We start from the raw sequence: 27,290 nt of genomic DNA, 5'->3' as shown, positions 1-27,290 counted from the left end.
TTACGTGGAAAATAGAACATAGTGAGACGGGCTGGAAGGACAATAGGGAGAGTTTGTGGTTGTTTTTAACCTTTTCAAATTGTGAAGTGTAGCACGTCCGTGCAGAAATGTGCATAAAGTGCAAGTGTGTGACTTAAATGAACCGTGGGGAAGCAGCCAATATCCGTAGCCACCTCCTTCCTCCCTAGAGGTAATCCCCTCCTGGCTTTTATGCAGTGCCTACTACAGTTTTGCCTGGTTTGGGGCTTCGTGTATGTGGAACCAGATAGGACCTATATGACTTCTTTCACTCGCTATCATGTTTCGATAATTACCCACTTTATTGCATGTGGTTACAGTTCTTTCACGTCTGCTGCTATAGAATATTCCATCATTGGCATATGCCACCCTTCACCCATTTTACTTTTCATGGACATCTGGGATGCTTCCAGGCTGGGAGCTGTTGTGAATAAGGTAACTGTGAACTCCGTGTACATGTATCCAGGTCTGGAAGTGGAATTGCTGAATTGTAGGGTGTGTATATTCACACCTTCCTATGTGATGGGAAACTTGTTTCCTGTAGAGATCAGGAGCTGCTCCCACCTGGTCTGATCCGACGGTTAAGGTGCCTGTCTGGGGGAAAGGCTGTAAGTCTCTGTGGCCTTCCTGAGCATTTCCCCCATGCGGTGAAATTAAGTATTGAGTACTGTTTTGTAGGTTTGTCCATCTTTTCCATTTCTTCTTTGGACGTTCCTGGTCTTTCTATCCAGTGGTCTGTTAGCTAACCAACCCTCTGAAGGTCACTATGTGGAGGATGTGAGGATGTATAACACCTGTTTCCTGCCTGGAGGAGAAGACTCTCAAGGCAGATACATAACCAAGTAATTCACAGCATTGTGATCTTTGTTGAGGGCCGTTCTTCCCTACCAGGCTGTTAGTGGAGGATCCATATCCTCAGTGCTTATTAACACCTTACGTGGCACCCACTTAGGGAAGTTCTGTTCAGTGACTGAGGCGTTTTTGGAGGGTGGTGAAAGTGCTCTAGTAGTGTACGTGCTGAGTCATGGAGAAGCACAAAATAAGGAATTACAAACTGCACCCACTGCCCAGCCCAGAGTGGGGTGAGGCTTCCGTGGGAGGTAATACCTTGATCAAGACTGTTTCATCAGGAAGAAGTACATTCTAGGCCAAGGAATAAATGTGCAAAGGCACAGAACGGAGAAAGCTCACGGCACTGGAAATGTGAAATTGGGATGATGCACCCTTGGAAGGTGGATGCTCGGAGGGGATGGTAGAGAAAGGACACCAGCTGGACCTCATGCTGGGAGGGGCCGCCTTGTGAATCTCACAGGCAATGGGGATGAAGTGCAGATGAAACACAAGATAAAGTTCTCATTGGGGAGGGATGGGGACTGCCTATCACCAGAATTGATCTCTTGGACAAAACAGAGCAACTGTATAAGCCTATCATGAAAGCAGTTGCCTTTCCCCCTCTAGATAAGTTCTCTCTTGGGGGGGCACCTGGGTGGCTCAGATGGTTAAGCGTCTGCCTTCGGCTCGGGTCATGATCCCAGGGTCCTGGGATCCAGCCCCGCGTCTGGCTCCTGGCTCGGTGGGGAGCCTGCTTCTCCCTCTGCCTCTCCCCCGCTCGTGCTCTCTCTCTCTCTCTCTCTATCTCTGTGTCTCGAATGAATAAATAAAAAATCTTTAAAAAAAAAAGTTCTCTCTTGGGAAGTCAAGGTGTAACTCGAGGGAGCCCAGGGGGTGATGCAGAGCGAGGCTGGATTTATCAGCCCTTTAAGCCTCAGTTTCCACGTCTGTCTGTCGTGTGAGAATCATGCCTACCTTGCAGAGTGGTACCATGAAGGAGGTGCTGCCTGGGAGCGATTTAACCCTTGCCTGGAGGAGGAACGGTGGAGACCCTAAGTTGTGCCCGAGCTGTTGTCGGTTTAAGTTCGCTCGTGGCGTGCCGGGAGCGTGAATAAATGGTCCTCAGTGGGGACTAGGCACTTGCGGGGACCTGCCCCCACCCCTTCCGCCGGCCAGGGCCAGGCCGCGCCGCCCACTAGCGCTGGACCCCGAGGCAGAGGCCAGAGCCTCGGGCTGTTTCCGCAGAGCTGGGGCGCGGCGAGGCTTGGCTTCCTCCTGCTCTGCCCCTTGTACTCCTGAGCACGACGATGCGCGCGTTTACGGCCGCTCTCTTGCCCCGCAGTCCCGCAAGGAGAAGGGTAGGTTCGAATCGCCGGCTCGGCTCAAACCCCTCCCCCCCGCGAAACTTTCCGAAGGGGAAGTCCTTCTGAAGAAACGAAAGTGAAATTGAACCAGGGCCATTTCCCCGCCGGCCGGCCGCGCGCCCAAGCTCTTCACTGCGCGGCTGACCCCGGGGGCACCTGGCGGCCGCGCGTGGGGGGCGGCCGCGGGGGCGGGCCCACCCGGGCAGGGTCGCGCCTGGGCGCGGCGAGGGGGAGGCGGTTCGCCAGCCCGCCCCAGGACATGCATCGGGGACGCCATGGACCCCAGGCAGGTAAGTCGGCCGGCCTCGGCAGGCCGGACCTTGCTGGGCCCGCGCTCCTCTCACCCCTGCGTCCGCGCGCGCGGGCCGGTGACAAGGAGCGTGGCGTGTTGTGCGCGCGCCGCGTCCTAGGAATTTGCAGCCTGCCTGTGAATTCCGCAGCGCAGAGCAGGCTGGGGGAGGGGAGCCCAAGGGGAGGGTGCGCCGGGCCTGAGGAGCGCGGCCCCCTGCCTCTCGGCGAGGGCCCAGCGCTGGCGCCTCCCGGGAAACATGCTTCAGTTTTACCCGTCCCCTCGCTGCACCCTTTCCGCTTTCTTAAGGCTTTTGGGAAATGAAAAATAGCCCTTCTTACCTGTGGGAGAAAATTGATATCCATCGCAGCTGTACATTATTGCTAAAAACTCGCAAAGCCCAAATGCCCTTCAACAGATGATCGGATCAGCAAACTGGGATGGCTCCGTACAGTGTATGTGGCTAGGCCAGAAACGCCCAGGAGCTCCTGATTCCACAAGTGGAAGCTCGCATTCACTACCCTAGGCAGAGGAGGCTGGGCCCAGAAGACTACGCGCTCCTGGGTCCCTTCACTTGACATTGTGGGAAGAACAAAGCTGGGGGGCAGGAAGCAGATGGTGGCTGCCTGGTGGTGGCCCCGGCCTGGGTGTGGGGGAAGGAGCTGATTGCAGAGTGCATGAGAACTTCCTGGGGACATGGAAATGCTCTGTGTCCTGACTGTGCTGTAGTTACAGGGCTGTATGTGCTTTGACTCCATACAGTCAAAACTCATAGAATAACACACTGAAAAGGATAAATTTTATGTATGTAAATTATACTTCCATTTTTAAAAGTTATGTATATTTTTTTCATTCCCTTCTTCCAAAGGATTAGGGACACCTGACCTGAAGGAAAAGCATTTCTTCACACATACCAATGTATGACCCTCTGGAGCCCATGTGGTTCAGGTGGGGGCTCAGCTCTGGATCCTAAACGCAGAAGATTAGATGAAAGTGAACTGGATGGGGTATGGCTGTGAAGGGGCTTGGGGATGTTGAGGGACTTAGGAAGGATCCCCACGGGCTGGTTCCCACAAGCTCGCTCTCACCATTCAGTGGCTTTCCACATGGCTGTTCTCAAGCCATGCTTTGGCTTAGCTTTTAGAAGGCTTAAGGGGGCATAAAGACAAAATTAATAATGTCCCTGTAAATTTCCTTAAAGTAACTATTGTGAACAAATACATGTATATTTTCTTTCCTTCTTGTCTGTGTTCACTAGTGTGCACACACATGAGCATAATGGTGAGACTTTGCCTTCTGTTTCCAAAATGGGCATAGAGCCTACCAGCACTTCAACTTGCTTTTTTGTTGTTATTTAATTCAACATTGTATCATTCCTAGATTTTCTCCAGGTGGATATGAATAGATCGTAACACATTGTTTAAAAAAAAAAAAAAAGTACTGTTCCATAGCATGAACGTGTCATAATTTACGGGCGCCTTTTCTATAGACAGACATTCAAATATTTTGCAGATTTTAGCCAAGTAGCAGCAGTTTAAGTTTAGCATTTAGCTAGATTGACTTTAACCGCTTTGCAAAATAATTGTTTTACCAAGGTCACTCCAACAGCTGATGGGAAAATCCCTGAAGTCCCCATAATTCAGCTGTGAGCTGGGCACTCACTCTCTGTGCCCACATAACACTTTGGTCCCTAGCAGTATGGTGGGGGGCGGGGCAGTGTGCAGCAGGAGGAACAACAAAGAGATGGGATTGACCTTCTAGGGACGGCTTGTTGCTGCAATCACTAATTCAACAAATGTTGGTTCGGGATCAACTTGACGCCAGCTGCTATCTTCAGTGCTAGGAGTGCAGAGATAACTGAGACCTGGTCCTCGCCCCCCTGGGAGCTCACTGTGAAGTAGACTGTGCCCCCACCCCATCAATACTTGATGGAGAGTATCGGGAGTGGAGCCTTGAGTATCATTTCTGGAGCACTTAATATTGGTAATCACCTTGCAGATACACCACAATTTGTATGCGCCAGTAAAAGAAAAAAGCAGTAGTATGACCAAAGGTAAAGTAAGTGGTATAATAGCAGTCGAGAGGGAGGGAGGGGCTCAAGGAGAGGAAACTTCCATGGACTGTGAGTCAGAAGTCTCCAGAAGAAGGTGGCATTTAAGGAGAACTCGAAGGAAAGGGTGAGAGTTGTAATGGGGCCAGTAGAGAGACCATCAGGCCCACTGGATTGGAATGTAGGGGTACAAAGATCAAGGCTTTGTGGCAGCCTCATGAGAAGTAATTAGGGGCTAGAGCTGGAAAAAGACACATTTATGAGAAACTGTGGGGTGGGGGTAGACAAGATAGCGCTTAGCAACTACCCTAGTAGATGTGGGAGGCGAGGAAGGCAGGCCTCAAAGCTGGCTCAGGTTTCTACCCCTAATAACCGCGAGGAGAACAATGCTGTCAACAGTCGTAGAATAGCAGAAGGGGCTGGGTTGAGGAAAAGGTTAATCTGGTTCAGAATATGTGGTGTTTGAGGTAGGGCAGGGTGGACAGACTGTCTAGGCATTTGGAAATTCACGTCTTAGCTTTCAAGGTGGTGGCTGGGGGTAATAGATTGGAACACTGTTTCTTAAGAGGGCTAATTTAGGTTGGTGGGGGGTGAGATCAACCTGGGGGAGGAAGAAGAGGCCCTTAGACAAAATCTTGGGGACTGATTATACCTAAGGGTAGAAAAAAGGGACCCAGAGAGACAGAGGAAGAGACAGGGCAGGAGACCGTGGGAGGGGCGTTGGTAAAGAAGAGTCTCCATCCACAGGGAGCCAGTGCGTGTTTGTGAAACGGGACACCGAATCCACGGTCCGGGGGAGGAGGTTACGCTGCCGGTGCCCTCCCCCCGCACCTGTGGAGGCCTCGGCGTGGGAAGAGGGCAGGGCCCTTGGGGAGAGGGGGGAACTGGCTGTGAACCCCAGGCTGATTGAGGACGTGTGTGGGACCAGAATGAGGACGCCTTGGGAGCCGCTGACTCACAGCCACGGCGGCCACCTGTGCACCGGCCCCTTGGGGGCCCGGGGAGGAGGCCGTGGACACACAGGGAAGTCGCCACGGGAAAAGAGCGGGATCCGGCAAACTCGGCCCCCAGACCCAGGGTTGCCCATGTCGTCTGCGGCTGCCTTAGGGGCCCAGCTGGTCCTTTCCTGGGAGAGCGTTTCCGGGTTTGAGGAGCGGGGGTGGCCCCAGCTAGAGTGACAGGGAGATTGAGTGAGGAGTGGACAGGCCACTCAGGTGGCGGCCATTAAGGCACCCCAGAGCGAGGGCGCCGTGAGCATGACGAGCCACGTGCTGAAAATCCCCTGGTGCTACTTATTGAAGGCAGGGCATAGCTGCCCACAGGTCACTGGGGCTCTCAGGGCACTCAGGCAGGGGAGGGACGAGCGGGAGGAAACATCGTTGCTAGATGTCGCCCCACAGGTCCCTTAAATACCTCCTGCCCCCTCTCCCATCCGGTGGACAGCATCTGGGACAGAGGATGAGCTGGCCCGTGTGGGTAGGGGACACAGGTGTGCACTGTTCTGGGAGGTGTGACAATTCGGGGCAGCCTGTGTCCTGGGGGACGGGATTCTGAAGGACAGGAGGCAGAAGCAGCTGTGGGGAGGCAGCGCAGGGACTTGGGGGGGTGGGACTGAGGTGTCCAGGAATGGGCCCCACCGGCACCACACGTCCGGGGGAGCCTGGGTGGTGCGGGCAGAAGTGCCTAGTGTCTCTTCCAAACCTGAGCACCACGCTGAAGTGTGAGGACAGAGTGTCCTTCCTTTCCTAAGGAAACCATCCGGCCCCCCCAAAACCAAATTCTGGGCCTCCCGGGGTGGCAGTGGCGAGCAGATGAAGCTGTGAGGTCCCCAGGTGGGAAGGTTCCCCCGTTGCCGCCTTGGAGGGCTGGGGCTCCAGGTCATCCAGCCCACGTGCGTTTTGTTCTCGCCATCCAAACGGTAGATCTGAGAGACTGGGGTCCTGCACAGGCCACTTCTTGATCCCTGGACTCCACTGGCATTTTGAGGTTATTCTGTGTTTGTTTTAGAAACAAAATAACAATTATTTCTTTGTCTTTATCTTGGAAGGGTACTTACTTTAGAAAGTGGGAGGACTCATTCTCAACCCCCTAAAGTCCTGACAAAGGGGAGAGAATGCGCTAGGGTGGCGGGAGAGGCCCTGCTGAGGCGTCAGCGCCCCGTGTGCTCCTGGCGGCTCCGCGTGCACTGTCTTCCGCTCCCTCACTCTTCCCTGCGGCAGCCCCCGGGCCGTACTGGGTGGGGGGCAGGCCTTGCTGGGTCACATGCCCATCTCTCGCTCGCCTCTCCACCCATCGGGAGGCAGGTGCGGCCCCCCCCCCCCCAGGCTCGCTGCCGAGGTCTCATTCACTTTCTTTTCTGTCTTCTTCTGCAGGGGTGTTCGCTCAGCAGATACCACCCCCATCCATTTCAAGGCTATGAGCACAGCAAGCTCAGACACCAACAGCCAGGGCCAGGATCTTATCCGAATCGTTTCCAGCTCCAGCAGATAGAGTTTCTCAAGGGGCTGCTCCCTGAAGCACCCCTAACTGGGAAGCAGACGCCATCACTGCCACCATTCGTCTCTGGACTTGGGCTGAGGTTTCCAGGACCACCTGCCAGGAGCAGGGAACTGGGGACTTGGAGTGGCCCCAGGGGCGTGCCTCCCAGAAGTCAGGTGCTCCAGAGAGGGTCCCCACGTCCTGCCCCACGCGGCAGGACTCTGCCGTGGAGAGGGGTCGACAGGCTCTCCTCACATTTCCAGGAACTAGGTATCAGCCAGGGCCAGGAAGAGAGGGTCTTAGAGCTCTTCCTGCAGGAGCTCGGGGAAGGGAAGGCTGCCACGGCACATGATCTGGCCGGGAGGCTCAGAGTCCCGAAGAAGGAAGTCAATCGAGTTTTATATTCTCTGGAGAAGAAGGGCCAGCTGCATCGGGAGGCAGGAACGCCCCCTCTGTGGAGAGTCGCCGTGCAGGCTGGGAACCAGCACAGCCAAGTAGCCAGCGCCCCCAGCCGTGGCCAGGAAGCGCCTGCCTCACAGCCCAGTTTGGAAATTGAAGACAGACGCTCCGAGTCTGGCTTGGAAGCTCCTACCGAGCCTTTTGACATGGCTGAGATCAAGGAGAAAGTCTGCGACTACCTGTTCAGCGTGTGCGGCGCCTCTGCCCTGAATGTGGCTAAGAATATCGGCCTCACCAGGGCCCGCGACGTGAACGCCGTGCTGATGGAGCTGGAAAGGCAGGGTGACGTGTACTGGCAGGGCACCACTCCCCCCGTGTGGTATCTGACCGACAAGAAGCGGGAGCGGGTCCAAAAGAAGAGAAACGCAGACCTGGGCCCCGAGGCCGTCCCAGCTGCCGTCCCTGAGACCGGAGGAGACGCGGTGCTCCCCTCCCGTCACCCGGCCATGCCGGTCGCCTCGGACAGTGTGGCGGCTGCAGAAGTGCGGAATGGGCAGGAACCAGTCCTAAAGCTGGAAAGCCAGCAGGGGGCCGCGCCAGAGCTGGTAAAACTGAAGCCACCTGCCCGCGACAACGGCCCCTCGAGAACAGGGTATGTTGACTTTGAAAATGGCCAGTGGGCCACCGACGACATCCCAGATGACTTGAATAGCATCCACGCAGCACCAGGTGAGTTTCGCGCCATCATGGAGATGCCCTCCTTCTACAGTCACGGCTGGCCGCGGTGCTCGCCCTACAAGAAACTGACCGAGTGTCAGCTCAAGAACCCCATCAGCGGGCTGCTCGAGTATGCCCAGTTCGCCAGTCAGACCTGTGAGTTCAACCTGCTGGAGCAGAGCGGACCGCCCCATGAGCCCCGGTAAGAGACCGCCGGGGAGCAGGACCTGCCCCTCCTCCAGAGCAGCCCCGTCCCTCGCGGCGGCCCCGCCTCTTCCCTTTGCCTCTTCCCTTTGCCTCTCTGGCTTCTGGCTAAATCGCCCCTGTTGGCCTTTCCTCCCAGGCTGGAGCAGGAAATGCAGGCCTCGCACCAGCCAGAGTCCCCGCTGAGCAAGGGGGAGCCTGACCCTCTGGCTGGAAGGCAGCTTCTTTGGACTGGCCTTCGTGCCTCAGTGTCCTGCCTGCCTCCAAAGGCCGGAGGTCCTGAAGCCTGGACTCCCCTCCCCCCTTCATGGGCGGAGCTCCCCAGGGAGGCACGGGAGCAGGCGCAGGCCCCAGCCTCCTGCTCAGGTCCCGCCGGGACTGGGTAGTGTCGGGATTGGTGGCCCGCTTCTAGGGTCGCACACCTCCTCTGTACTTGCTGTGGTCCCGGAGCTGTGAATCAGAAAGTTCCAGACGGGTGGGCCCAGATGGGGCTGCTGCCGGGGGCAGAGACCGCGCAGCGCCCCACAGAGCAGGCCGGGGGCGGGGGCGGGGCGCGTTCCACTGCCCTTTACCTTAGCTGCGCGAGCTGGTTCCCAAGCCCATGGCCCCAGCTGCGACCCACACTCCTCATGTCGACTGTCTTCGTGACAGGGAGGGCGTTGCCGGAGAGCTGTTGAGATGGGTGTGTGTGTCCCAAAGCCGGCAGGGCCAGGACTGGTCCGTGTCTGGGACAGAGGCTGGGTGGCCGTCGTGCCCTCTTTTCCCTCCCCGCCCCCCCCCCCCGAACTGGGGGAGAGCAGTGGGTTTTGCAGTTAACCTTTCTTTGGACTCCAGCTATAAGAAACGAAGACCCAGGAAGTAAGAAATTTGACCTACCTTTCTAAATTGAAATCCCAGATTGAGCAAAGAGCCGAACAGATTTGAAAACTTGAGTGCAGGAGGTCCAAGCTAAGTCCGGAGGCCTGGAACAAAGGCTTTTTGGTTTTCTGCATTACCAGGGAGACGCCTTTCATCTCGGGCTCCGGACACGTGGAGCCGTAGAGTGACCCAGACCCAGCCGTAGCGTGCTGGATCTCTGAGGGAGGCTGGGGACAGGAGCAGGCCCCAGGAAGCGGCAGGTCCCCAATCCCTGTAGGCCGGTGGGAGTGTGAGGCTGTGCGGGAAGGAGGCTTCGCCGTCTTGAGGACCCGCCCTAGAGGTGGCCGGTCGGCCGCAGCTGCTTTAGAATGAAGGCCGTTGGTGGCTGTGGTGGTGATTTTAGCTCATCATGTTTTGTACAGGCTCTCTCTTAACTCATTGTGAAGAGAGAGCGGGTCTCCCCTGAGCTGTCTTTGCTCTAATGAGCTCTGGGGAGAGTCGCTGGCTGCTTTGTTTCCGGAAGGCAGGGACTGAGGCTCCGAAGGGACAAGAGCCCCTCTGTGTAGCAGGAGGCTCCCGGGTGCAGGGCCCTGGGCGGGGGCGGCGTGCAGGGCCGGCCGGCCCGCACTCACACATCTACTCACTTTCCGTCAAGATTCAAATTCCAAGTCGTCATTGGTGGCCGAGAGTTCCCCCCTGCTGAAGCCGGCAGCAAGAAGGTGGCCAAGCAGGACGCGGCCCTCAAAGCCATGACCATCCTGCTGGAGGAAGCGAAAGCCAAGGACAGCGGAAGACCGGAAGAACCGTACGATCCCACAGAGAAGGGGTCAGAGAAGGTAGGCGTCCTGCCCTCTGGGGGCCCCGTGCTCTGCTCAGGTCGCTGTAGCAGCATCTAACCAACCCCTGCAGGCGGTCTGAGCGCCAACGGCCAGGTCCATGGCTCAGAGGCCGCGTCCCCCTCCCGCCGCTGCCCCCCTTGGCCACGCTCCCCTCCCCTCACACCCAGCGCCCCTGCTTGCCCGCCTCCCAGCCCAGCTGGAGTCACAGACCTCCAGGCCGGAAAGTGACCCCAAAGCTGGTCGAGTCCAAGCGCCGTTGTTGGCAGATGAGAAATGAGACCCAAACCGTCTCAGTAACATGCCCAGAAACTCCCTCAACCCTCTCCTTTTGGAACGTCAGCCCCTCACGTGTGGCTGAGCCATCGCCGCTCCGCCGGGACGCGGCAGCCCGTGGTTGCTCAGCCCTTTCTCTTGTCTCTCGTTTTCTCCAGATGGCAGAGTCCCAGCCCAGCACCCCTTCCGCAGCATCCTTGTTTTCTGGGAAGAACCCCGTCACGACCTTGCTTGAGTGTGTGCACAAGCTGGGGAGCTCCTGTGAATTCCGCCTCCTGTCCAGAGAAGGCCCTGCCCATGACCCCAAGTACATCTCTTGTGTCATGTATCTCTGCTGAGGTTTTCCCTGGAGAGAGAGACATTCTCCTGCTTGCCTCCCAAGAGGCGGCCCATTACCCCACTGAGCAGTCCGCCTGCTTTCAGTACGGAAAGTGGGGAGCCGCAAGGCGTGCTCACTGCTGTGCGGCAGACAGTCTGGGATTGGGAATTGCAAGCGCGAAGTGGGGACCGAGCGCTGGGGAGACGCTCGGCCTGGTGGTTGCCGGTGGCGGGTCTGAAAGGTGTGGATCTGGGCGTACCCGAGGCTCCACACACCTCCACGTTCCGGAGGGGGGCTCCCGGAGGAGGCACGGCCAGCTGGGTGCTCACATGCCGCTTAGGGTCAGCCAGGCTGAGAGAGGCCGGAGGCAGGAGGTGGGCCCAGGGCACCGACTCGTGGAGGCGGAGGGGGTGTGTGGGCCAAGGCCCGGAAGCGATGTGTGCGAGGACCCGCCGGCTCGGAGGGGACGGCCCGGCGGAGGGGTCTCTGCTGTCAGGGCCGCTTCAACCCGGCTCCTCCCCTCTCCTGCCAGGTTCCAATACTGCGTTGCCATGGGAGCCCACACTTTCCCCACTGCAAGCGCCCCCAGCAAGAAGGTGGCAAAGCAGATGGCTGCAGAGGAGGCCATGAAGGCTCTGCACGGAGAGGCCACCAGCTCGGCGCCTTCTGATGCCCAGGTGGGCCATCTTAGCGACCGCGCAGCTCAGCATTGCCCCTGCGTCCCTCAGAGTTCCCATAGGTGCTTACGGTTCCTCTTTGTTTGGCCAATTCTCCTTCAGCCTGGGGGCACGAACACCGAATCCCTCGATAACCTGGAGTCTGGGATGCCCAACAAGGTCAGGAGGATTGGCGAGCTCGTCAGATACCTGAACACCAACCCTGTGGGCGGCCTGCTGGAGTATGCCCGCTCCCATGGCTTCGCGGCCGAGTTCAAGTTGGTCGACCAGTCCGGCCCTCCGCACGAGCCCAAGTGAGTGTCCCAGCCCCTCCATGGCCACACGCCCCAGGGCGGGGAGAGGAAGGGCTGCCCGGCCGCGGGGACGGTGACGGGGCCGTGGGGCCACGGGGACGGGAGGAGTGGCCCCGCAGAAACAGATCCAGCCCTGGAAGACCCACAGTGGCCGTCTAGAGAGTACAGTAACTCCTACAGCAAGTATGCTCCTTTTTAATTGTTTTTGATTAACTTCATTTTTAAAGGAATACGTATGTGCATAGAAAATCATTCAGGCCAGTTTAAAAAGTATGCAGGGAAAAGTCTCCTTTCAACCTCAGGCTGATAGTTTCCTTCCCCAGACTTATACACTATTACTAGCTTCTTGAGTACTTCTAGAAATTTCCATGCATATATTAGTACATTTTCTTTCTGTTTTGCTTTTTATTTTTTTTAAAGATTTTATTTATTTATTTGAGACAGAGAGAGCATGAGAGGGGGAGGGTCAGAGGGAGAAGCAGACTCCCTGCCGAGCAGGGAGCCCGACGTGGGACTCGATCCCGGGACTCCAGGATCATGACCTGAGCCGAAGGCAGTCGTTTAACCCACTGAGCCACCCAGGCGCCCCTGTTTTGCTTTTTAAACAAAAATTAAGTATAAATCCTGTCTTCTGTCCTCCACCTGTCTCCTTACCACTACGTCTTAGAGGTCGTCACACGTCTCAGATGCACGCACCGGTCACACTCCATTCTGTAGCTATGTATTTCTATACGTTGTCTGAATCTTTTTTTTTTTCTTTTTTAACATAAGCTCTGCACCCAGGGTGGGACTTGTCATGAGCCCGAGACCAAGAGTCCCACGCTCCATGGACTGAGCTGGCCGGGCGCCACCCACAGCTGCATATTCCATTGAATAGATGCTTACAATTTTAGAGTTTTATCGAGCAAGAGATATAAAGGTCTTTCCTAAAACAGACAACCCCTGTACGCACCACCTAGTTTGGGAAAGAGAACGTTGCTCTTGATGTTGTAGCCCCCACTTTGCATTACTGATCCAATCAATTTGCCGCGACATCTGGGTCGGATGCGGTTGTGCTCCCAGAAGCAGTCCTCGTGCCCTGTCTGTTCTCAGGGGCAGGAGTGTCCAGGGCAGACATTTTCAAGAGGGGGATTCTGGGCGATAGGTTACGTACAGTTTTTAAGGGTTTTGTTTTTTGTATAGATGATAGAATTCCTTAAAATGAAACACAAGAATCTTGTCCTCACTCCTCCCTCCCCCGTGGCCCAGCTCCCTTCCTCACGCCCCAACACGCCGACACGTGGTAACTTCACAGCCCTGTGCCTCCTTCCAGAGCATCTTCATATAAACATGGGCCGAGCTGGTGTGTTTCTCCGTTTGTTACGTGGACGTGTGCACTGAAACCTGGCTTGCCGTTCATACGTAACGGGAGCATCTCGGCAAGTCTTCCATATCCGGTCCTGCTCTTTGTTGGAAGGTGCTCCATAGCTCCCCAGGGCACTGACCTGGGCTGTCCACCAGCCCCTAGTGACCAATACCTGGGTCATTGCCACATTCTGCTATTACAGTGCTGCTGTGAATGAGCTCTTTCTGTGCGTCTAAAATTTTGGTAAACATTGCTGAATCTTCCTGCAGGGAGATTACAGCGCTTGATGCGTCCTTCAGCAGTAAAGAACGGCTCTCCCCCTTCACCGTAACCAGTACGGAATCACAGGTTTCCCCCACGATCCACAAGGACAGAGTTCCTTTTAAATTTTCTGCCCAACCAGCGCTGAACGCTGTTTTCACTTCTTGCTTTTTTCATAAAAGCAAAAAGCCTCTTCAGATTTCTTTTGATTGGTGGAAACAGGTACTTACATAGGTCTTTAGTAAAGGGGGAGTGGCGTAACATGAACTTTGGAAACGGGGGATATCTGAATCAAAATCTTTATCTTTGCCATTCTAAAATGTGAGAAATGATGTCTTCGTGCTGTGCAAAGATTAGTCTGTGTTAAGATGTTTGTTATTATTATTTACCAAATAATAATAAGGACAAAACTCAGAATCCCCTCCGGAGATTCCAAAAAGGCTTTTCGTAAAATTTAACATCCATTCAGGTTAAAAAACCAAACTGTTAGTAAAGTAGAAATTATTGAATACCTCCTTAATAGCATGATAAAAACGTATATCTGAAGCCAAAAGCCAGGCGCTTATTCCATGTTGAACTGGGAGCTGTTCACAGCAAGGTGGGGACACGTGGATGCCCAGGTCCTCGTTATTTCGAGGCACCAGTAGCTCAGGCCATCTGTTAAGACAGGGAAGGCGGGGAGAGGAAGCTTCTGTGACGTACGGATGAATGATGTGATCGTGTACCTGAGGAATGCACAAGAGGTGGGAAGAAATACCAGAGACAGAGGGGAAGTCAGGAGAGCAGGGAATTGTGAACTAACCTGCAAGCGCCGGGAACTTTTCCATGTGCGGCAGTAAGCAATTCGAAGATGTAGTAGGAGAAAGTAGCCTGTTTGCAGCAGCAGCTAAACAGATAAAAGACTTGCGCACATTCCGAGCAGGAGACATGCAGGCTCTGATAACTCTGTGATCAGATAGAAAACCCAATTTAATGACTGCAGCTGTCCCCAGATTAGTGTTTATGTTTCACAAGATTCTACTAAAGACACTGGTAGAATTGACTTCTTTATTTTAGACCTGGAAGACCTGAGACCCAGGTTTATATGAAAAATCCCATGTGGGGGATGCCTAGGTGGCTCAGTCATTAAGCGTCTGCCTTCGCTCAGGTCATGGTCCCAGGGTCCTGGGATCGAGCCCCGCATCGGGCTCCCTGCTCGGCGGGAAGCCTGCTTCTCCCTCTCCCACTCCCCCTGCTTGTGTGCTCTCTCGGACAAATAAAATCTTTGCAAAGGGAAAAAAAAAGAAAAATCCATGTGGGAGAATAGCCAGAAAGTTCTGAAAGAGGGATGAGCTGCACGGCCGTGGTGCGTTGGCCAGGGGGAGGGACGACAGAGGTGGCCCCCAGAGCCCCTCACAGCAGACGCAGAGGCAGACGAGGCTTCAGGTCGGGGGAGGCTGGCCCCCTGCATCTCAGTAAGACACCACTGGGTGTCTGTCTCCTTGCTCACGTCTGATCTCATTGTCAGGGACTTAAATATAAACTAGGGGTGCCCGGCTGGCTCAGTCAGAGGAGCGTGCGACTCGATCTCGGTGTTGTGGGTTCAAGCCCCATGTTAGGGGTAGAGATAGCTTAAAAATAAAATCTTAAAGGGCGCCTGGGTGGCTCAGTTGGTTAAGCGACTGCCTTCGGCTCAGGTCATGATCCTCCTGGAGTCCCGGGATCGAGTCCCACATCGGGCTCCCTGCTCTGCAGGGAGCCTGCTTCTCCCTCTGACCCTCCCCCCTCTCATGTGCTCTCTGTCTCTCTCATTCTCTCTGTCTCAGATAAATAAATAAAAATCTTTAAAAAAAATAAAATAAAATAAAATCTTAAAAATATATACATAAAATCGTAAAATCTCTAGATAAAAGCAGGGATTTTTGCTTGAGAATTTTGGAGGGGCAAAGCCTTTCCAATCAAGACATAAGATCATAAAGGAAAAAGACGGAGGTGTGGCCGTCAGGAGAATCAGTGTGTCTTAGAAGAACCACCTGAGGCTAAAACACTGAGGGCCAATTTCCTTAAAAGTAAGGGTTCTTTTCCAGTGAGAGGTGTGTGAGTTAAATGAATGCGTCGTCAGTGTGCTCGCAGCATCTGTGACGTCTCCTCCCGAGCCTTAGGCCCGGGTGGGGAGTGGCACCCTCCCCGCGGGGGACGCCCCGTGTTGTTTGTCACAGACAGCCTGAGGTGCTCTGCATCCCTGCCGCCTACAGACTGCTGACTCGCGGTGCCCGCCCAGCGCGGAGTGGCACAGAGCCCGCGCCAGCAGGGCTGACCCACAGTGCGGGGCCCGGGCAGGGGCGGCTCTGTGGGGACGGAAGTCTGGTCCCGGTGTTTGCTTCTGGGAATGAGGGACACTTACTCCCCTCGTATACTTAACGATTTGAACGTTTACTTGTGTCGTATCTGACTGCTCAATTTTAGAAGGTGGTTAAAGGAGAAGAGCTCACAAAATAGTGTCTTGTTTTAAACTTGTCTCCATAGTAAGTGATGTTACTCACGTCTTCACATTCGTCTGTTATCTGTGTTTCCGTGTATGTGAACTACCCATCCGTGTCCTTGTCCGTCCTTCCTTTGGCTTTGACTTAACTCACGGGAGAGCATGACTGCGATGAGGAGGGAATCGAGAACCCTAGCCCAGGGCGCCGGGAAAGGCCCTCCTGGCCCTGCGGGGCCTGCCTTTTGCACCCAGCGGCCCTCCCCGTGTCATCCCCCTTGCTCTTCACACCCGCCTTTTGTCCGTCCTCCTCTTTTGCTTGCATGAAACCCTCCCACGGACTTCCCGTGACTCGTGCAGGATTTAAGAACTTACCGTGATCCAGGGGGGAGGGCGTGAAGACTCCTGTGCACCTCAGGGAGGGGGCCCCAGGGGTGCAGGCAGGAGAACACGGCTTCCCTCTGCCGGCCCTTCTCTCGGCCCTCCTGGGCAACCTTACCTGATGGCACCACTGTCAGTGTCTCGTGGCTGGAAGGCACCAGTGGGGGGCAGGGGGGTGGGGACACAGCTGCTGTCGCTTCGACTGGGCCTGTCGAGTCTGACCTGCCCCAAGGAGAGCTCTTGGGTTTCGCCCCTTACGCTCTCTTCCCCCGGTCCTTCCCATGTCCGTAGGTGACCTCACCGTCCACCCCCTTCACCTCCTTCAGGTAGACCGGCCTCGGGTTCTGTGTCTTAGACGCAGCTGTCCAGCCCCTCCCCTCTTGACTCTGGCAGCCGAGCCTCTTCTCTCCTCTAAACCGCTCTCCCTCCTTTGTTGATTCATTGAGAGACTGTTTCTGGACTCCATTCCGTTTGTTTGGACAGGAGCCAGATTTGAACCACTAATCACATGGGGAGACGTAAGGTCTCCTATCTCGTGCATGTTACAAAGAGCTCGAGGTGCATGGTGGGTTGAGAATCTGCTTGGCGTGGCCTGACTTCGTAAGACTTTGTAAGGCGCCGCGGCCTGGGGACGGTCAAGAGAAAGCCGCGGTTCTGGGGAAGGCCTGCGGTGGGAGGGAGCAGAGCCGGTGAAAGCCCTGCCAGGGCCTGTCTCTTGCTCCCGCCGCCCGTGGCCCTCCTCCCCAGCATGTTCACTACTCTGTTTTTGTACTAAATTCTCTTTCCCACTCTAAGCCGTTTTAGACCCTGCCCTCTTTATGTAGACTCCCACCAAAACCCCCCTTCCTTACTCGAAGCCCATGATCTTCCGTCGCGCTTAATTGAGAAAAGCAACAACGATATGACAGATGCCTTATCGTTCCGTTGCCAAACCCGCGGGTCTGCATCTGCTTTGCTGTGCCCCCCCGCCCCGTGCCCTGGACCCCCTTCCACACACCACGTCCCTCCCTCACCCACCCCTGCAAGCGGCAGCCAGTCAGCAGGCTCCACAGCCGTGTGGAGCACCCGGCAGGCGCCCCCTCGCCGCCCTGCGCCCCTCACCACCTCACCTCCTCACCTCCTCCTCGTCTTCAGTGTCTTTGCTTCCCTAACGCACTGTCCCCAGCAGTCCAGGGAAAGGCGACCGCGGGCCTCCTACGGTTACCGAGCAAGGGGGCGTGGCTGGCGGGTGCCCTAGAGCCCAGTGCAGCCTCGGGGGTCCCAGCGCACGACCCACAGCGTGCACCAGATACGGCCACGCTCGCGGCCACGCCTCCTTCCACGGCGCTTTGCTTGTTGTGGCTTTGCCAGCCTTTTACCGGCAAACCTGCGTCGGGCCACTTGCCCAACAGCATTTGCTCACTCTGTGTCTCTGGGTCTCATTTCAGTGATTCTCGCAATATCTAAAATTTTCCGTTACTATGTGTAGGGATCTGTGATCAGTGATGACAACTCGCTGAAAGCTCAAATGATGGTTAGCTTTTTTTTTAGCAATAAAGTACTTTTTAAGGTGTGTATGTTGTTTTTAGCCCTAATGCTGTTGTGCACCTGAGAGACTCAGTACAGTGTAAACCTAACTTTCGTGTGCACTGGAAAACCAGAAAATTTATTTTATCCCGCTTTATTGCAATATTGGCTTTATTGCGGTGGTCTGGGACTGAGCCCACCACGTCTCTGCAGTGAGCCTGCGTGTGTATTTGTGTATCTTTGTATAGAATTCATATTCTTTTCAAACACATGGAACAGGCATGAGATTGTCCTGAGTCTCAGGCAAAGGTCCGGCCCGGTTTGGCCCCCACTGCTTTCCAGCATCTTTCATGCCATGTCCCCCTCCTTCACGGACCTTCCGTCAGCCCACCTGCCCACACACACCTGCTGGCACAGGGGGCACGTAGGCATGCCGCTGCTGAGGATAAGCAAGGAGTCGTGGGAAGCTCCGTGTGGTTGAACATACAGATTGATTCCTTTTACTGCCTGAGCCGATGAATCTCGGTAATGAAGCCTTATCTGCAGGTGGATTATCCAGAGCTGGCTTCCCCCACCAGCAGTTTAGGATGTGATTGGAAGCTAGGATTCTTGAAACCTTGGCTGGTGGATGCCCCATCACGTTCTCCCCTCTGTGTCCTGGGCTGCCCTCCCTCCCACTCCCTGCGCAGCTCACGTGCCCAAGATGCACTCCCCTCCCCCCACCATGGCCATCCCAAGGCTTCCAGGAATCAAAAATAACTGCTCATGAAAGCTTCGGTCCCTTGTCTACAGCAGACCACTCCAGGGTGCGTCTGGGCCACTCGGGAAGTGAATGAGCAAACAGAATCCAGCACGTTAGCCTTAGAGCGTTAAACAGTAGCGATTCGAGTTGGGAGAGCATGTCCCTCTCAGTTCTGCTTGAGTTACGAAGAAAAGTCCGCATTTGGCTATTTCTCTAAACCCTGTCCAGTCCTTGCTGAGCTTCCTTCACGATGCAGGCCTGGAGCCTCTGCAGACCGTGGTGCCTCGTCGGCGTTTAATGACACTGTGGTGTCACTCGGTTCTGGGGCCCCCTTCGATTTATGGCAAGGGACTCCTAGTGTTCACACGAGGTGTCCCCTCTAAGTGTGTTTACATTTGAGCAGAGTCAGGTTAGAGAAGAGTGTGCAGCAGGCAGCAGACAAGGGGTATCTGTCTCTAGCAGAAGTCTCGGAGCGAGTCCCTGGTGCCCGAGTCTGGGAAATGCTGCCTGAGAAACAGCTGTGTCCAGTCGGGCACTTGTCTTTATCCCCTACTTCTCATCCCAAAGGTTCGTTTACCAGGCAAAAGTCGGGGGTCGCTGGTTCCCAGCCGTCTGCGCACACAGCAAGAAGCAAGGCAAGCAGGAAGCGGCAGATGCGGCCCTCCGCGTCTTGATTGGGGAGAACGAGAAGGCAGAGCGCATGGGTTTCACAGAGGTAACCCCAGTGACAGGGGCCGGTCTCAGAAGAACTATGCTCCTCCTCTCAAGGTCCCCAGAAGCACAGCCAAAGACAGTTAAGACGTCTACTTTTGGTGCTATCTCTTTGTGGGGTCCTGCTGACTCCTCTTTGGGTGGAGCTGGCTCTTAACTTGCGGTCCTGTGACGTAGTCCCGGGCTTTCGCTGGTCCCTCAGTGACGCGCAGAGCCAGGCCAGCACGTGCGAGAGGGAAAGGCGGCTCAGCCGAGGGCGCTCGGCCCGGCCGGCCCCGCGCGGCGGCCCTGACGCAGCCTTGTGCCCACAGCTCCCCCTCACCGGCAGCACCTTCCACGACCAGATCGCCATGCTGAGCCACCGCTGCTTCAACGCGCTCACCAACAGCTTCCAGCCCTCCCTGCTCGGCCGCAAGATCCTGGCTGCCGTCATCATGAAGAAGGCCTCCGACGACCTGGGGGTGGTGGTCAGCCTGGGGACAGGTCAGTGAGGCCCTCCTGCGGGGCTGCGTGGGCGCGTCTGAGGCCGGAGCCCAGGCTCTTCTGCGGCTCGCGTGGCCGCCATCCGCGTGCGTGGACGGGGAAGGGGCGCGGGAGGCAGGGGCGGTACTTGAGGCTGGCCCCGTCCTTGGCCCCTCACGACCCACCTCTGGGGGGGCGCCTGGGCTCAGGTCGTGATCTCAGGGTCCCGATCTCTGGGTGGTGGGATCCAGCCCCTGAGATCTGGGATCCTGGGATCGGGCTCCGCGCTCAGCGGGGAGTCTGTTGGTCCCTCCCCCTGCCCCTCCCCTACTCACACTTCCTTTCTCTCTCTCAAAAAAAAGAGAAAAAGCCAAACAGCCTCTATCCTGTTCGTCATCACTTCCCTGGGAAAGATCACATTTGTATTCAACACCTTGCAGGGAACCGCTGTGTGAAGGGGGACTCCCTCAGCCTGAAGGGGGAGACGGTCAACGACTGCCACGCAGAGATCATCTCACGGAGAGGCTTCATCAGGTGGGGGAGCGTGGGGGCCCCGTGAGCCTGTCACACGCCTGACCCCTCCGGGACTCAGGCCGCAGAGCCTGCTGTCTGCAGCCGGCCCTCTTCCCTCCAACTTTCTCAAAAACACGCCAGGACCTCTTGGTCCTCGGGGTTGTAGGGGAGCAGAACCCTTTCATGTGCATCTGAGGACCGAGGAAGCCCCCTGCTGGCCCCCGCTCTGCCCTCCAGCTCACTGGTCTTCATCAGGTCAGGGGGTAGAAATGAAACTGACCTGAGAGGCTGGCTGGCTTCCCGAGGTGTCGAGGCCTCTTCGAGGTCCTCCACCTCTTCCGCGTAAGAAGAGGTCCCCCACCTCTTCCGCGTAAGAAACCGCGGAAGCCTGCGTGTCTAGGGCTTTTCCCTCCTTGGGGCCGGGTCACAGAAGCCGCTGGCACTAGCCAGAGTTGCCCTTGTAGGTTCCTCTACAGCGAGCTCATGAAATACAACCCCCAGACCGCGAAGGAGAGCATATTTGAGCCTGCGAAGGGAGGAGAGAAGCTTCAAATCAAAAAGACCGTGTCGTTCCATCTGTACATCAGGTCTGTGTAGTCTCTGCTGCCAGGCTCCAGGGCTGGGTATCCGAGGGCTGTCGGGCCCACCGGTCAGAGCCGTTCCGTGGGCCACACCCAGCTCAGCAGCCCGCGGGAGGCTGCGGGGAGAGCCCCTTGCCTCCAGCACGTCTGGCTGTTCTCGAGCCCAGGGAAGGGGGGGCCCCGTGCACGGGTGAGAGCTTTCACGTTGCCCCACTCTGCAGCACGGCCCCGTGTGGGGATGGCGCCCTCTTTGACAAGTCCTGCAGTGACCGTGCCGTGGAGAGCTCAGATTCCCGCCACTACCCCGTCTTTGAGAACCCCAAACAAGGCAAGCTGCGCACCAAGGTGGAGAATGGTGAGTGACACGCGCCGTCCGTCTTGCCCATGGGAGGGCTCTGCAGAGCCCCGGGCCCATCAGGTTTCTGCTGTTCGCTGCTGGGAGGGGTGACCCGGGGACAGGGATGGGGTGTAGGAAGACCAAGATTCCCCTTGGCACCTGGTAGTCGGGGGGATCTGCAAGTCAGCTAGGAGGCAGAGGTACCTGCCCAGAGCTCAGGGCAAAGAGCCTGGCTAGAAACAGAAGTGTGGGAGCCAGTTTCCCATCATTGATCTTTGTGGCCAGGGGGCGGGTGGGACCACTTGGGGTTGTGGGGAGCAGAAGGGATGTGGGACCAAGTCGCAAGGAGTGACAGAGGTGGGCACCAAGTGCACGGCTCCCTCCCATCTGCTGGCTCCTCCTCGTCCAGGGCCCTTTTGGGGGGGGCGGTCTCCTCACACCCACCCCCCTGCCCTCAGGCCAAGTCACCTCCCTGCTTAAAACCCACAGAGCTGCCCAGGACCCAGCAGCTCGCTCTGGGGCACGTCCCCAAGAGAACAGAGACTAGCGCACGCTTGTTCGTAACAGCGGAGAAGTGGGGACCCCCCCAGGGTGTGCCCACTGGCGAGTGAACCAGATGGGGTCTGTCCACATGGTGCAGTCGGACTCAGCCATAAAAGGGGTGTAGATGAGCCCCGAGAAAGCAGCCAGTCGCTAAAGGTCCTGCGTTCCGTGGCTCCGTTTATACGAAACGTCGGGAATGTAATGCTGGCAGCCCTGTAGAGACAGAGAGTGGGTTCGTGGTTGCCTGGGGCCTAGGCTGGGAGGGTTGGCAGACGCGGGGACGCTTCTTTTGAGGGCGATGAAAGGTTCTAAACTTGACTGTGGGGAGGGTTGCTCATCCTATGAATATACTAAAAAGCACTGAACTGTGCGCTTTAAATGGGTGAATTATATCTCACTAAAGCTGTTACCGAACACAACGAAACCGGGCCCTGTAGCGGTTCCCACCGCACTTCACACGCGCACGTGGCTCAGGGCCTCGTTCGTGCTGTTCTCCGTGCCTGGAACTCTCTTACTCAGCTGTTGCTTCTCCTTGGTGTCTTGCTACCCTGGCAGTTCCGTCCCTGGAGGCCCCCTGCCGTCTGCCGCCATCAGTCCCCTCCGGCTTCGAGCCCCGTTGCCGTTCGGAGTTCTTGTGTCCGTATGGCTTTGCTTGCTTACTGGCGGTCTGTCCCTTGCTGCCCCCTCACGCCCACGGACGTTCCAGGAGCACAGGGATCTTCCGGTTTGCTTGCCGTTGTTCCAGCACCGAGTAGAGTGCCCACACATAGTAGGTGCTGTGCAATCTGTGAAGAAGAACTGTGCGCAGCCTTGGCCCAGTGTGAGGAGTGCAGAGACCACGCCGGGAGTGGCCTGGTCCGGGGGCCCCCGTGGCTCTGACCCAAGTCCCTCCGCAGGGGAAGGCACAATCCCAGTGGAGTCCAGTGACATTGTGCCCACGTGGGACGGCATTCGGCTCGGGGAGAGACTCCGCACCATGTCCTGCAGCGACAAGATCCTGCGCTGGAACGTGCTCGGCTTGCAGGGCGCACTGTTGACGCACTTCCTGCAGCCTGTGTACCTCAAGTCTGTGACGCTGGGTAAGGGCCCCCCCGCCACGCCTCGCTGCTCACCTGCTGGGCGGGAGGCATGTCTTCTCACCACAGGTCCCAGGAAGACCATGGTTTCCAGCGGCGGGGTCTGACCTTCCTGGTCAGGCCGCACCCCTCTGGCCCCTGTGGCTCTGGGGCCGTGTGCCCTGCACACCCACCGTCCGCGGGGCTGCTGCCTCAATCCCACCCCCCGCACCTCCACGTCCCCCCCGACGCCTCCGCCTCGCGGCAGCACCGAGGACAGACACAGATGCACACCTCCATTTCCTGCACAGGTTACCTCTTCAGCCAAGGGCATCTGACTCGTGCCATCTGCTGCCGTGTGACAAGAGACGGGAGTGCCTTCGAGGACGGACTGCGGCCCCCCTTCGTCGTCAACCACCCCAAGGTGCTGTGGCCCCCTCCACTTTCCCTTGACGGTCGTTCCGTCGCTGGCTGTGGGCAGGGGAGGGGCCTCTGTGGTGTCCCGGGAGCTGGTCCTTTTGTCCTTGCGGACGCCAAGGGCTTTCTTCTTAGTCTGGGCCCCGTTTGAATCGAGCTGGGGTTAGCATGACCGGAGTCCTCGCCCCACAGAATTCTAGCTGCGGGCAAAGATCGTGAGCTGCCCCCTCTCCCCCCGGGGGTCCCAGGGTCTTCTGGAAGGTCTCCATCTTTCCCCTGTCACTCCCGGGACCCCTAGGTGGGCCGAGTCAGCGTGTACGACTCCAAGAGGCAGTCGGGGAAGACAAAGGAGACAAGCGTCAACTGGTGCCTGGCGGACGGCTATGACCTGGAGATCCTGGACGGGACCAGGGGCGCTGTGGATGGGTGAGGCGCCGGCCCACCTGCGGCCCCCCCTGCACCCCGCGCGGGCTCCCTGGTGACCCCTACCCCACACGCCCCCCGCCCAGGCTCCCCGGCGACCTCCACTGCACCCCCAGCCCCACCCGGGCTCCCCGGCGACCCCCACCTCACCCCGCGTGCCCCCTGCTCAGGCTCCCCGGCAACCCCCACTGCACCCCCAGCCCTGCCGAGGAGCCGCTCCCTGGCGACCCCCACCCCGCCCCGCGCACCCCCGCCCGGGCTCCCCTCCTTCTCTGTTCCCGGGGAGTGACAAGCGCCTTTGTTCCTCCAGGCCGCGGAACGAATTGTCCCGGGTCTCCAAAAAGAACATTTTTCTCCTGTTTAAGAAGCTCTGCTCCTTCCGGTACCGCAGGGATCTGCTTCGACTCTCGTACGGTGAGGCCAAGAAAGCTGCCCGAGAGTACGAGATAGCCAAGAACTACTTCAAGAAAAGCCTGAGGGACATGGGTTATGGGAACTGGATCAGCAAGCCTCAGGAGGAGAAGAACTTCTACCTCTGCCCCGTGTGAGGGGCCAGGGCCTGGGGGCGACACGGGGCCGCGGCTTTCCTCGTCACGTCAGTCTGCGGGTGTTCCTTTCCTTTCCCTTTTCTGTATTTGGTGGAAGCGTGTTGGTGACACTGGGAACGGTGGGTTCCTGTGTGCCCTGCTTCTGCCAGGGGCCAGGCCCGCCCGCCCGCCCCTGCCCTCTCCACCGGGAGGGGGCCCCGTCGGCCCCTCCTGCCCACCATGCGAGCCCCTCCCACTCAGCCCCACTTTGGTTTCCACGTCCTCTCCTCGTGTTTGCCACACCAGCCTCTCGCCGTCTGGGTCGGGCCAATCCGCGCTGAGTCCTGTCAGGGCTGGAGGATTCGTTGGCAGACTCTGCAGGCCCCTCTGACTCCCTCGGCCCGTTGGCGATTCCCTCCTTATGATCGTTAAGTTTCTCCTTTTCCTCCAAGAGGGTAAGAGGTGAACTTCAAGAATTCGGTGAAACAGGTATGAAGACAGGAGTTTACAAGTGCGGTCAGTTCATCACTGAACCGTGGGCATCCGCAGGTGGCGCTCGGTGACCTTCGGGTCTTGCACTTTAGCCAGCAGGGGGGGGAGGGCGGGCAGCTGGGCGGCAGAGAGGGCTGGCCTAGGGCTCGCGCCCACGGGAGCAAAACCCCGGGGGGGTGACACCGACCGCCCCCACGTGCAGACCAGCCTCGCCGTACCGCACACCCGCTGTCCTCTGGAAGCATTCCTGGGGATTTGTCCTGCCGGCGGGGCGCAGAGGGCCACAGACCCCAAGGCCTGGGTGGGAGAGGTCCTGCACCACGAGTCCTCTCTGTTCAGATAATCAGGACTGAGAGGAAGGGCAGAACAATCATGTTGGGTCAGATCACGGCACCGCGCGGCATCTTTCTCATGACCGTGACACCAGGGAAAGCTGACCAAGTCATGGTACCTTAGGAGTTTTTAAAAATGTCATAATGTTGGTTCTTAACTGCTACAGAGCACCTGTACTTACAAAGATTTTAAAATCAAACCTAATTTTTCATTTATCCAAGTGCTTTTGTCTGCCGGGGAGTTTCAGAAGGGCAGGCCTCAGGCCTGTCAGGGAGTCTTGGCAGGCTGGATGCCCGACAGCAGTTGGAACCGAGTGAGGTGGGTCCCCTGTCTACACCTCAGGCTAGCCTCTCTGGAGCCCGGCTCTGCGCCTGCACCAGCCAGACCTGAGCCCGCCCCAGGTGACGCCTCTGTCTCTGCCCGCCGGCGCTCCAGGCCAGGCCCTCAGATGCTTGTCCCCCTTCCCTCGTGCCCCCCTCCCTACTGCCGAGGCAGCCCTGTCTGGATCCCTCTTCTGCAGTAGATACACTCACACTCACACTTTGGTTCTGGTGGCTACTGTTCCTCTGTGCTTTTGACCAAAAATTGACCAAAATTTTAAAAAAAAACCAAGTTTTTTTAAGTATACTCAAGACGTCTTTGTGGAATAGCTGGTTGTCCCATGGAGCCGGTCGGGACACAGTGCCTGTCTTCTGGGGTGAAGGGGCCCGGCCCCATCGAGCGCACCTGCCAGAGGCGTGTGGGGCCGGCCTCCCGGGAGGCAGCCCAGAGGGTCTCGCCTGCTGACCCCACGGAGCGTTCAGACCCTCTGCTCCATCTTGGGCGTTAGAATCTCCAGCAGAGCCGCGACCGGGATCCCAGGGGCCCTCAAAGCAGCAGATCCCCGCTCGCCCCAAGGTCAGATGAGACGCACCGGCTCCCGCTGTAGGAAGGGGGCCCGACTGCGCCCCCCAGGAATGGAGGGTCAGAGCTCCCTCCCACAGTGCTCTACTTTCTTGTCCAGTCTTTGTTTTTAGTAACCAGGAGGCCCTTCTTCCTTTTTTTAAATGATCTTTGTAGTTGATTTGTCTGAACTGTGGCTATTGTGCATCCTCTGAATAATCACTTGTGAAAATTGTCGCTGCTCGAAGCTATTTCCTTTACTCACGTTGAGCGACTGTTGGTTTGGGTCCTGGTGCGACCCCAAGAGCGGATGGGAAGAACCCAAACACAGACTTGGCGCCACCGCGGCTGCACTCCAGCCTACGATTCCGCTTTGATGTGTCCCTCGATAACCGTGACTAACAATATACATTCCTCATAAATAAAGAGAATCTGAATTGTTAGAGAGTCTCCAGTCTTGGCTTCCGGGGGAGGGAGCGTGGGCGCAGAGGGGGCCGCCGCCCTGCGGTTTCTCACCTGCCGCCGGCTGCGCACCCCCGGCGCCCCAGCAGAGCCCACGGCTCCGCACCTTGTCCTCGCACCTTGTCCACCTTGTCCTCGGAGACCTCGGCCCAACGCGCAGGCGCCCCTCGCGCAGCCCCCGCCCCCCCGCCCCCAGCCGCGCCCGCGGCCCAGGTGCTCCGCCTGCTGGGAAGTGCTCCCGGCTCCGGCGGCCTGGCTGGGCTGCGGTCTCGGGAGGCACTGCAGTATTTCTCCGCGTGACTCACAGAATGCCCCCTTCCCGCGTTGCGATTCAGGCCAGAGTCTCTACCACATCCGTCCCCGGCTTAAGGACACAGAGTCACCGCGAAGCCTCCTTCCCCGTCCGCGACCGATGGACAGCTGAGGCCAGGAGGGCCAGTGATGAGTTTGGGGGCACATTAAGGACCACAGCCGTGTGTGGGTGTCATTCGTGGTCCGCCGAGATCCAGGGCTTCTGAAGATGGGGAAGGAGATGTCGCCCCTGCGGGGACGGATGGGGTGGGGGGGGTGGCGGACGAGGGGGAGGGGACAGATCCCTCCCCCACGCCTCCGCCGCTGGAGAGAAACGTATCCAAGTCTTAAGGACGCAGTTTCCTTCCTTCACACCGAATGAGCGCCAGACCCATGTGCGGAGGGAACGAGCCCGTCCGCACCGCCCACTCCGAGGGGCTGGGTCGCAGGGCTGCCCTTGGGAGCACGGAGTGTTCGTCAGCTCCTTATGTCTGGTCCCGTTCAGGGGCCACAACTGAGCACCTGCCAGGTTTGGGCCCAAAGCAAACCAGGGTTCTTGGGGACAGGTGTGGCCTTCGCACAGACCACAGCGTTGACCTCCCCGTGCACGCCAGCTGTGCGGAGACTCCCGCAGACCCTGCCTCCAGGGCCCTTCTCTACGAGCGCCCCCCAGGAGCTATCCATTTCTTTTCCATCTGACGAGTGCCCTTGTCAGGCATCGATTACAGAAATTAAAGTTACTGCTCACCTTCAGAGTCTTGTACTGTCTTTCATGGCTCATGGGTCCAATTTCTCCAGCATCACCCCCAGTTTCCCAAATTTGCCGACCCTGGCCCCCAAATAGAGCACAGAGACAAGACATGTTTGGAAACAACTTTCTTTACAAGAATCTTGAGTTCCTAAGGAGTCTGGCCTGGAGCGGGCTAGACCAGTGCAAATATTCCAGAAGCACAGACAAG

The 27,290-nt window shown here is 57.3% G+C and overlaps 1 protein-coding gene across 5 annotated transcripts in view; it reads left to right on the top strand.

Moving 5' to 3' along the window:
- ADAR (adenosine deaminase RNA specific) overlaps positions 1-26,015 on the top strand; it is a 39,366-nt gene extending 13,351 nt beyond the window's left edge. The window contains exons 1-16 of one of the 5 annotated variants that reach the window (XM_021682170.1): positions 2,316-2,503; positions 6,925-8,081; positions 8,199-8,348; positions 9,864-10,044; positions 10,479-10,627; positions 11,172-11,316; positions 11,419-11,609; positions 18,870-19,095; positions 19,325-19,496; positions 19,916-20,009; positions 20,453-20,575; positions 20,791-20,924; positions 22,346-22,528; positions 22,816-22,928; positions 23,220-23,347; positions 23,655-26,015. In XM_021682170.1, the coding sequence (XP_021537845.1) occupies positions 2,489-2,503; positions 6,925-8,081; positions 8,199-8,348; positions 9,864-10,044; positions 10,479-10,627; positions 11,172-11,316; positions 11,419-11,609; positions 18,870-19,095; positions 19,325-19,496; positions 19,916-20,009; positions 20,453-20,575; positions 20,791-20,924; positions 22,346-22,528; positions 22,816-22,928; positions 23,220-23,347; positions 23,655-23,892 (3,399 nt within the window). In that variant the 5' untranslated portion in view covers positions 2,316-2,488 and the 3' untranslated portion in view covers positions 23,893-26,015. Of the gene's footprint in view, positions 1-2,315; positions 2,504-6,924; positions 8,349-9,863; positions 10,045-10,478; positions 10,628-11,171; positions 11,317-11,418; positions 11,610-18,869; positions 19,096-19,324; positions 19,497-19,915; positions 20,010-20,452; positions 20,576-20,790; positions 20,925-22,345; positions 22,529-22,815; positions 22,929-23,219; positions 23,348-23,654 lie in introns of those variants that run through there. The other 4 variants (XM_044915852.1, XM_021682169.1, XM_021682167.1 and 1 more) reach the window with 4 other exon arrangements.
- The last annotated feature ends 1,275 nt before the right edge of the window (positions 26,016-27,290 follow it).

Source organism: Neomonachus schauinslandi, chromosome 6 (genome assembly GCF_002201575.2).
Source record: "Neomonachus schauinslandi chromosome 6, ASM220157v2, whole genome shotgun sequence".
In the NCBI taxonomy this organism is placed as follows: domain Eukaryota; kingdom Metazoa; phylum Chordata; class Mammalia; order Carnivora; family Phocidae; genus Neomonachus; species Neomonachus schauinslandi.
Note: the sequence above shows the minus strand (reverse complement) of the source record. Positions and strands in the feature narration are given on the sequence as shown.